The sequence below is a fragment of the Echinops telfairi genome, unplaced genomic scaffold, assembly GCF_000313985.2.
Source record: "Echinops telfairi isolate 266 unplaced genomic scaffold, ASM31398v2 ScPeMD7_7458;HRSCAF=8496, whole genome shotgun sequence".
NCBI classification, from domain to species: domain Eukaryota; kingdom Metazoa; phylum Chordata; class Mammalia; order Afrosoricida; family Tenrecidae; genus Echinops; species Echinops telfairi.
In genome coordinates, this window is record NW_022111358.1 from 9,602,957 (window position 1) to 9,613,353 (window position 10,397).

The 10,397-nt window shown below is 55.7% G+C and overlaps 1 protein-coding gene across 1 annotated transcript; it reads right to left on the reverse strand.

The window, feature by feature from the left end:
- Positions 1-788: 788 nt before the first annotated feature.
- On the reverse strand, positions 789-2,972 carry CCL1 (C-C motif chemokine ligand 1). Its single transcript, XM_004707346.1, has 3 exons — positions 2,897-2,972; positions 1,696-1,810; positions 789-891 (listed from the first exon to the last, which is right to left on the reverse strand). Exons 1-3 carry the CDS (start codon positions 2,970-2,972, stop codon positions 789-791), a joined length of 294 nt encoding a protein of 97 aa, XP_004707403.1.
- Positions 2,973-10,397: the final 7,425 nt, after the last annotated feature.

The window sequence follows — 10,397 nt, forward strand, 5'->3', positions numbered from 1 at the left end:
GATCAATCCTACCTACGTTATGAGGCCCCAAGAAAGGGTTTGAACCCAGAAATTCCGGGATTCCTGGTTGATTAGATGCTTGTATACGTAGGGACCCCTCAGAGGACCACCCCAAACCACCACTCTTCGTTTATATCCTCTCTGAGATCCTAAAAACACTCATACGTACGTCCCTCTCCTGACTTCTGTCAATTGTTCTAGCAACTTCCCAGGCTTGGAGACCCCCAAGCTCGGGCAGACTTGCCAATCTGGAGGGCAGCACCCTTTGCTCTGTGAGATCTGACCTAGCCCTGGTGGCCAGGGTCTGAGGAGGGAGCACTGGGCTCATGGTTGTTGCCAGCGTGAAACAGGAGTAGAATTACACTGGATGGAGCTAACCATCATGATGCAGCCCCAAGTCAACGCTCATCCCAACCCCAGCCCCAGAACAGAGACTCTCCATTAAGAAACGGCGTGTCATTTATTGGCTTTGATTGACAAGAGTCCGTTTCCCTTACATCAGGTCCAACACCTCCTCCTCCTCCTCCTCTTCCTCCTCCTTCCCGTCCTTCTCCTCCTCCTCCCCCTCCCTCCAGCCCCAGCCCCCAGCCCCTCAGTATCTATAAGTTTGCATCCTGCTAACGTCCAAAAGGCACAGGTAAGGAAAGGCTGAGGGTTCAGATAGTCACATCTGTCCGTTGATCTGTGACCCAGCAAAGGCAGGACAGAAGGATGCTGCGGGGTTGCTAGCTGTGGGGATCCAAGAAGCAAAGGCGTCGCCACCGCACCCAGGATGGGGTGGCATCTGCTCATTCCCCCTTGGGCAGGCAGGGTTTCGTCCTATTTAAATGGTGCTGGACCCATCTAGCCGTCTTCAGGACACAGTTTTCTTGGCCCCTCTTCAGCTTCAATCTATGATCAGAGAACAAAGAAGATATTGGACTCACCTGCTGGGCGCCACACATAAATCCAGTCCCCACGCTTTTCCCGACATGCCCCCTGCCTTTTTGCCCTGGGTCTGTCCCTCATCAAAAAGCCCTTGCCTCGGGGCTGTGGCTTGCCCACAGGGCAGAGGAGCTAAAGCCCTGGACAAGCTCCATTTTAAGCCCCTTTCTGTGTGCCCGGTGAGGCATCAGGGCTAGTTTTGGAAATCAGCCGGGGTGGAAAAGTCTTGTCCTCAAACATCTCCAAGGCCCCACTCCTCCCCCTCCCCAGTGCCACCCCAATGTCTGATGCTGCTGGGATCCTCCATGCATGATTGCTTTGCCCATGGAGGCCCTGAGTAGTGTCTGCCCAGGACCTCAGTGGCACATTCACAGTGACTCTGTGCCCTCCAAATACACTTCACAGACCAGGGCTCCTGAGGTGCAGAGGTGTGACCTGTCTAAGGCCACCCAGCCCAGAGGCTGGGGAACCAGGGAACGGGCCTAGGCAATAGGGCTGCATGCTTTTGTTAAGAACGGCCTTCCTGAGGGCATCGCTGCTTGGGGTGCTGCTTGGTGCCTTGCTGCTCCTCGAAGCCTCCAGGAATGGCAGGCGTCCTGACTCTTGTCCCGACTCTCCCCCTAGCGCCCAAGCTGGGCTCAGCACCGGGTTTGAGGCGGGACCTGCAATCTTTTCTCTGGTGAAGCACCTCCATCTAGCGTCCAGTATTCGAACTGCAGAAGGCCGGGAGACAGACAGACAGGCAGGCGGGGCCTGGGCAGCGGGACTCACATGAGGGCGTTCTTGTAGGCACAGGTGGAGCTGGTCTTTCTGTAGCACTGGATGCTCCTCCAGGGGATCGCCCTGTTCACAAAGTGGAAGCAGCAGTTGGAAGACGACAGGTGAACTGCAAGGGAAGCACAAATCACCGTCTGGGTCCATTCCCCAGCCGGACCCAGTTCCTCTCACCCTTGGGACCACTGCAGGCTCGCGCTTTGGGGCCATACCCAGAGGGCCCTGGGGCTGACTCATCAGCCACCTGGTTTAGCCGTTAGGAGAGGTGCCCTCCCTCTGGGCCTCAGATTACCCATCTGTGAAATGGGACTTTTTTGCTTAGTTTAGCAGGTTTTCCCATTCTGGGATCCCACCACGGCGTGTGCGGTTCTGCCCCGGCATTCTGGACCCCGCCCCAGGGGCACAGTGAGTCTGGGGCAGGAAGCACCTGGAAGTCCATGGATCTGGGGCTGGATTGGGAACTAGCTCAGGACTTCAAAGGGACAACATAACAAAGGAAGGGCCCCAGGAGCAAACCAGCCGTCCAGCCTGGTCCTCTAGGATCTCCTGATCTCTAGCTCTTTCCTGTCCCCCCAGGCCCACCTCTGCCAGGCTGTACCCTCCTCTCCCATGGCGCAACACATTCCAACCCTGATCTCCCTCAATCTGCAAAGCCTGCTTGTGTCTGTGGTCAGGTGGATGTTCCCGTAAGAACATTGGAAGGCGGGCACCATCGACTCTGATGGAGAAGCCAGGGCTTTGTGGAGGGAAGTGACTCGCCTGCCTGTTAGAGCCCCAGGGTCTGGCTCCAGACCCTGCATGCCCCTGCCCTGTTTCTCTGGGCCTCAGGCCTCTAAGCTTGGCTTCAGTGACCCCATCATCCTAACCCTCTTCATCCCATCAGTTTGCGGGGTCTGGATTAGCCCCCCACCAAAACCAAAACACAAACCCAATGTCATCAAGCCATAGCAGGCTTATGTGTTACAGAATAGTTCTTGGCCCCATCGGTTTTGGGGGGAGTCGGGTTGCCAGGCCTTTCTCATGTGATGCCTCTGTGTTTGCCCCAGACCTGACCCCACCCATCCAAATTCCCCCAGTTCTAGTACAATCCATCCTAAAGTAGGGGGGGGGCAGAATCACCACCATCAGGGTGACCCTGTCCCCAACCTTGGTTTCTGCCCTCCCCCAGGGGAAGAGCTGTGACTGCAGCCACACTTACTGCTCTTGCTGTCCCCATCTCTGGTCCACATCCCAGCGAGCAGCAGACACACCAGGACCACGGTGGTGGGGGTCATCTCCGGGCGTGAGTGCAGGCCTCCCTGGAGCAGTCTCGGGAGTGGAGTGGAAGCAAGAGTTCTCCCCTGCCCATCCTGCCCTGCCTGGAGCTTTTATCAGACAGTGGGGAAGGTGGTGGGTGGGGTTTCCAAGGCCAGGGTGAAGAGGTGGGGGCGTCCCAAGGAAAACGGGTGGTTACAGGCCTCCAGTGACCAAATGGAAACCTCCTTTGCCAACTGCCCTGGGTGGTGTGCAAGGTGTGGGGAAACTTCCCTTGCAGGAGCCGATAAGGATCTTGAGAGCGTGAGTGGGAGCCATCCAGCTGAGTGGGCCGTGGAGAAAGGTGAGAGGAAGTGGCTGCTTCGCTGAGGCTGCTCACAGCCCGGGTCCTGCCCTGCTGGGACAGCGCCGCTCTCCCGAGGACAGGGTGGCGTGGACCCGCTCCAGACCAGCACTGAGTCACACTTGATTTTGAGATTCACCCCTCCCGCTCAGCTACTGGGGATCCACAGTGGAAATCACCACAGATGGCTGAAGAAATCGCAACCAGCCCTACGAGCTAACTTGGATTGTCCTGTATGTCAAGTCCCTGCAGTGTGTTGCTTTTTATTTTACTCCAATCACTCAACACTTTCCAAGGGCTTACTCATTCCTCAATCCTGGGCTAGCCCCAAGGAACACAGACCTCAAACAACTCCCATTAGACTCACAGACTGACAGGTGAAGGCCCCTCTCACCATATGTACAGCTGTCGGGCAGCCACATGGAGGGACACAGAAGACTGGGAGGTGCCAGTGGCACCAGCCAGGGCATCCCTGGGAAATGTCCTCTACGCTGAGTCTCCTGGATGCTGAAGGAGCCCTCGTGGATCCATTACCAGTGGGCCTGCTTACCACAAGGTCAGCGGTTCAAACCCACCAGTCGCTCCAAGGGAGAAAGATGAGGCCGCCTGCTCTGCCTCCATAAAGACCGAGTCTCCTTTGTTCTGAAGGGCCGCTCTAAAGTGGAATCCGTTCCGTGGCAGTGAGCTTGGTATCACCTCCCCGCCCCCACTCTACCTCCACCCCCGCCGAGTGCTGAAGGGGGAGGGGGCATCCTAAGTAGGAGAAGGGGCTTGGATCGAGACAAGGAGGCATGAGGAGCTGGCTTTGCTCTGTGTCCTGTGGTCAAGCTGGGTGTGAGATGGAAGACGAGTGGCAACTAACGATAGGATACGTGCTGAAATCCTGCTCCAACCCTAGAGAGCCCCAGAGAGTGTTAGGGAGGGCGAGGCTGCCATTCAGGTGGACCGGGAGAATGGGGCCATTGTTCATCCAGAGGTGAAGGCCAAGCCCAAGGGCAGGAGACTAGAACTAGAATAAGGGAAGGGGGGTCCCTGGGGCCACCATTCAGGTGGGCCAGGAGAATGGGGCCATTGCCCACGTTGAAGGAATAGAATGGCCATGCCCATGGGCAGGAGGCTAGAACCAGACTAAGAGCATGGGGGTCCTTGGAGTTGAGGATCTGGTGTCACCACTCAGGGGGACCAGGAGAATGGGGCCACCCAGCCAAGGAAGCAGGGTTGCCAACTGTGGACCTAGAAGATGGGCATGACACCCAGGACTGTGGGGACTCTGCGCAGAACCCAGAGAGCATGGCCAAGGGCCAGAGTCAGGAGGGTGACGCCATTGCCCAGGTGGCCCCCAAGAAGAGAGGACTGTTCCCTTAAGGGGCAGCTGGTGACCTTGCTCTTCTCTGTTTGGATTCACTTGGTATCATGACCCCCCCTTTCCCATCAACGTCTCCCCTGTGAAGCGGGGATGGCTCGCGTGTGCCTCTACTCCACCACTGTACTTTGGAAGCAGGTAGCCTAGGTTCTTGGTTTCACACCCCCCCAAATGGGAAAGAACCCGCTCGGGGGCTCACCCAGACCCATGGATAGGTTGGAAACTTAGGGTTGGCCCTAGAATGGGTGAAGAGTTTGGGGATAATGCGATGGAGCACCCACTATAGGGAAAGGTTTTCTGTTGGCTCCGGAAGGATTCAGTAGGGTAGAGGAATGTATGTTTCCAGGTGGGAAGAGCAGGGATTTTAGAGGACCAAAGGGCAGAACACTAAGGGTCCTGGCCGTGTGCATGGGGATATGCCAGTAGAGGTTTCCTCTTGTTATATTAATGGAACTACTTAGGGGTCTGCTGTGCCCCAACCTGATGGCTTCACAGTGATATGAAGAGCCGCCTAGACTCAGAGGGGGAGTCCTAGGTTGTACAGTTAACATGCTCAGTTGCTAACAGAAAGAGCCGAGGGTGGAGTCCACCCAGAAGTACCACAGAAGAAAGGCCTGGCATTCAAGTGGAGGAGAGTCAGCCACTGAAAGCCCTACAGAGCACATTCTACTCCAACACAGGAGGTCAAGTGGGCTCGGTGGCAGCAGACACTGGCCGGCTAAGAGACAAGAAGCTTAAATGAGGGGTGGGGGGCAGAGGGAGGAGATGACAGGGAGTCGCCAGAGAAGCTCACCAAGGTCTTGGGTGATGCAAGCCCCAGTTCCAATGACTCTTCTGACCACAGCTGTGGGGTGACCCTGGAATAGCAGGGTGGAAAGAGCCCCTTCCTGGGCCCACGGCAACAGAGCCGTATGAAGTCTCCTGGGAGAGTGTTTCAAAAACGCACACAGCTTCCCGCCTCGTCTCAGACTTGGATCAAAGTGTATGTCCCTAGACCTGTCAGGAGAGATCTTTAAAAACCACACCTGGACACTGCCCCAGGCGCCAGAAGAACCGGGCCGCCACTACCTTCTCTTATGACTGTAGGTGGGGAAGGGGCTGGCCCAAGGTCATCCTGAGAATCCCTTGCAGAGGTGGGACCTGCACCCTTGTCTTCCGGCCACACTCTTAGCTCGGTCCTGCCACTCAACCAGTTTCCACCCATCTGTCCATCTGCTCACTGCTGTCCAAACGGGGTCACGCTCCTGCTCGTTGCCCTTGCAGATGGACCAACAAAAGGGAAACCTCAGGCCATCAGGTCGATCCCCGCTTCTGGTGACCCCGGGCAGCATGGAACTCACTGCTCAGTAGGGCCTTTGTGCCGGTGATGGTCTTCCAGAAAGAGATCACCAGGCCTTTCTTCCGAGGTGCCAACCTTGGGGTTAGCAGTCGAGTGTCAACCCCGCGTACCACCCAGGGACTCTTCTTTCATAGTAACCTCTTGTTTCTCCACAGTCCTGTTAGTGGGGTCTGTGGACACCTATGAAAAGGTGATGGAGTGTGTGTCAAATCAGTCGCGGAAACTTGAAACATGACGAAGGCGTGACGTGGCTACCCAGGAAATTCTTCTTGGAAAAGCTTCAAATGGGAATGGGGCTCCCCTCCAGGGACACACTTCCCCATCTCCGAATCTCTGTGGCCACAGCCAGCCCAGCCCAGGGAAAGAGAGAAGAGTGGAGTTATCGGCCTTGCCCTTGGCTGGCACACCCTGGCTGAGCGCTGGACCCCACAGCAGCCTCATTCCCCTGCGGGCACCCCCCACCCCGAGATGGGTGTGGAAGGCAGGTGTGTGCTTTTCCTTTTCTCCTCCCAGCCCTCGACAAGGCAAGAGCCAGGTAAGGACTCACCCCAAACGATGGTGCTGAACGCCGGGAGGCAGACTGGCACACCAGGAAGGCTCTCTCTGAGAAAACGCAGAACCAGTTGTGTGAACGTAGAGCACTTTTGTCGGGTGTTGAAAAACAAACCGGCCTCTGTAGGGTAGTAAGGGTTGGCTCAGGAGTCTTCGCAGAGGAAACAGGTGTCTATGGACTGAGCTAGGTCTACCAGATGGCGCTCAGTGGGAGTGACTTCGTTTTAGGATCCTCTGTTCCAAGAGGGTCCCACCCCCCTTGCTTTGGCCCCACTGGTTCCTTCTTGGTCACACGGCACCCTGGGTGTTGAAAAACAAACCGGCCTCTGTAGGGTAGTAAGGGTTGACTCAGGAGTCTTCGCAGAGGAAACAGGTGTCTATGGACTGAGCTAGGTCTACCAGATGGCGCTCAGTGGGAGTGACTTCGTTTTAGGATCCTCTGCTCCAAGAGGGTCCCAGGCCCCTTGCTTTGGCCCCACTGGCTCCTTCTTGGTCACACGGTACCCTGTTCTTTACAGCCCAGGGCAGAAACCCATCGTCCTGCACTCCCCAGCGGCGGAAGTACTGGTCTAACTATGGCCACCTGGGCTGGAAAGGATTTTGAGTTCCCTGGCTGCAGAGCGAAGAAGACCAGCAGGGCTAGACTCACACACAACTGATCCCAGCTCTGCCACTTGCGATTTCACTCTTCCCATCAGCTACTGGGGGAGTCAGGAGCCCTGCTGGTTCACGGAGAAGCCTTGGACCACTCCTCTAAAGGCAGGTGGATCTATCCCCTCAGCTGCTCCCTCCACAGCCTACTTCTAGAAAGACGTAGTCTCGGGACTCCTTGGGGCCTGCCCTGCCCTCCAGGGTCTCTAGCAGTTGGAATTGATTGGATGCCAAGGCAGTGGGTTGGGTTTGGATACTATGCAGGAAACTCTGAATGTAAATTGGACCTATACCCTTGACTGTACCCTGAGCTGGTACCCCCAACTATAGACAGAATCAGTATAGATGACCAGAATATGGTGTCAGTATCCCCAGTACCCCAGCTCCAGCTGTCTACTGGATCTGACTACTGGACCAGACCCCTCTGAGTATATATCCTGAACGGGTTGGTGCCCTGGAGTGGCTCTCAGGCCAATACCCAGCTGTCAACTGGGTCAGTACAGGTGACCAACACGCCAAGTTGGTGCCCTGGCTCTACGTTAGACCTGGCACTGGGCACCAATCCTTCCACTTCCTGGCTGCTGACTTCAGGCGGGTCATTTACCCTTTCGGAGCCTCATCTCTCTCAAATTCTAGGCTAACTGGATCTCCTACACCTCGCTCTGTGATTTTCAAAAGAACCTTCTCAAACCTCAGCCTCACTTTGATTTATTTAAAGGATGAAGTGAGACATCTCGCCTTGAATACTTCTTGGAAGAAGGGAGGGGAAAAGAAATGAGGGGCAGGAGGGTGGGCAGGCAGGGAAGACTCAGCAGACCCGATGCGGGCACACAGCTGAGGAGCTCCCACTGCTGTTGAGACCAGGGGAGGGGGGGTGTAGCATCAGGGACAAAAGAGTCACTGGCCCTGCCCATGCGGGGCTCCCAGCTTACCTCTGACCACTGTGGTCTGTACTGTGGAGGAGGGGCTGCAGGCTACAGAGTGTATGGACGCCTTACCCCTGCAGGGGCAGAGAGGGGGCAGGGAGAACCCAACACCGCCCGCCCCCCCCACACACACACACTGTTAAATGGACAGCTGCTGATAGGGCTACCTGCCCCATCATGCCCGGCCCCCTCGGTGAGGGGCCTGTCTTATTGTTGGCTCCCAGAAGGGTCATTTCATGTCTCCTCTGGCTCCCTTGTGAGTGCACCCAGGGCCAAGTGGCCCCCCTCTGCCCCTCCCTTACTACACCTCTGTGGCCTCGTGCGAGCGTCACAGCGCTCAGAGGACTGCCTGTGGTCAGCTCAGAAGTGCAGGTCCAGCTCCTCACACTTTTCCTTATGACGTGGCAAAGCTCACTGCCATCCGGTCCCTGCGGCTCCTGGAGAGCCTACCGGACAGAGTAGAACTGCCCTGTCCATCTTCACCGGCGTAGAAAGAAAGCCTCGTCCTTCTCCTGATGCGTAGCTGCTGACCTTGGGGCTAGTAGCCCAGCAAGTAACCCAAGATGCCACCAGAACTCCATAAAAGTGCCAACCAAGCCTTCCTTGCTTGCCCGGATGGCAACTGGTCTGTCTGTTCGCAGTCTGGTCAAAGTCTCCGTGGTGGGGCCCTTCAGAAGCCAGGGAGTGTGAAACAGAGGGAGGAGGGAGAACGAGACCATGAGAGGCCACATACAAATTCACTCTTTTAAATTCCTCTCTCTAATGACATGAATCTAGTGGGTGAAACGTTTCTTTTCTGTTAGCCTTCTAAGGAGCCCTGGTTGCGAGTTGGGCTTCTAACCACAGGTCAGCAATTCGAATCCACCAACTGCTTGGAGGGAGTGAGATGAGGCTGTCTACTCTCCCTCAGAGTGACAGTCTCGGAAGCTTTCCCCGAGGGTGACCCTATTGGCATCGACTCGATGGCAGTGGTTTCTCTTGCATTCTGGAAAATAACTGGAATAAGCTGGCTGCCACCACAACGGACGTGTCAGAGTAGTTCTGAAAACAATTCCAGAGAGACGCTCTATTGATGCTCAGACGGACAGTCACCTCCAGGATAAATCTGCAGTTTTGTTGACAGGTCCTCGGCCCCATGATTGCTCCAAACGCCACCACGGAGCACATTTGAATGGGTTTTATCACACTTGAATCAGAAAAGAAATGCTATCACCGCTCTCCCACAGCTGTTCCAGAGAGCGGGATTCATCATCTCCAAGGCCTTCTTCTAACAATTCCTAAGAGACATGTAACAACAAAATATCCACGGACTTCCCCGGGTGGTCTGGGTGGCTCTCCTTGGGAATTGTATCTGAAAATACAATCTTAGTCACAAGCACTCTGAGATATTTCTGGATCTTGTGGGAAGCATGATCCCGGAAACCTTTCCCAACCATTTCCACTGGCAATAGTTTGGATGCTTGTTTAAAAAAAAAAAAATGTCATCTTTGGTTTGACTGATGGACATTGATTTCCTGCCCAAGAGTCTGGGAGATGAATTGGTCCTCCTAACAACAAGAGTGCCATAGCTAGATGTGGGATCATTCCGAGAGGAGGGCAGGTCCTCACACCCACACCCTGAGCACTGAAGCAGGGAGGAGTCACGGGGTCATCCAAAGACAGGTCTGCCTGCCTGCTTTGTCCTGAGCGAGCGGGAGCAGAACGCTCGGGCCTCACAGGGCTGTGAAGGTGGCTTTGCTTTGACCGTGACCCCAGGAAGCAATAGCGGTGGAAGTCAGTAGCTCCAAACCCATCCCCTCCAAGTGGTCTCTGCTAAATTTATTTCTATTTAAAACTGGTTCCTTGCAAAAATGAAGTGAATTCTGAATGCAAAAGAAAGGTGATCTATGATAAGTTCAAAGCCACGCCGCACCCGCTTCCGGCCAGCTCAGGGTCTTCTCTCCCTACACTGTCGAGAGCACACTCAGCCGGCCGCAGCCCCGGAGGCCCTCAGACTTGAAAGCGTGTGTCTGAACGTGCTGAGGGACCTCTCTCAGCTGCCCTGGGAAATGAAGATGGATGGTTTGGAGGAACGGCGCAGCGGTGTCCCCTCGCGCGTCGCCCAGGGCGTGTGCTCCACCTGCCACTCCTTGGCTACGCCCCCCACCCCCGTCCAACATGGAGTGTGATCCCATTACGTGTTGATTTTGCTGTTGCTGTCTCAGGCGGTCCACTCCTTTCCATCTCCCAGAAACTCCTTGGGACAGAGTGGAATTTCCCATCGGATTTTCT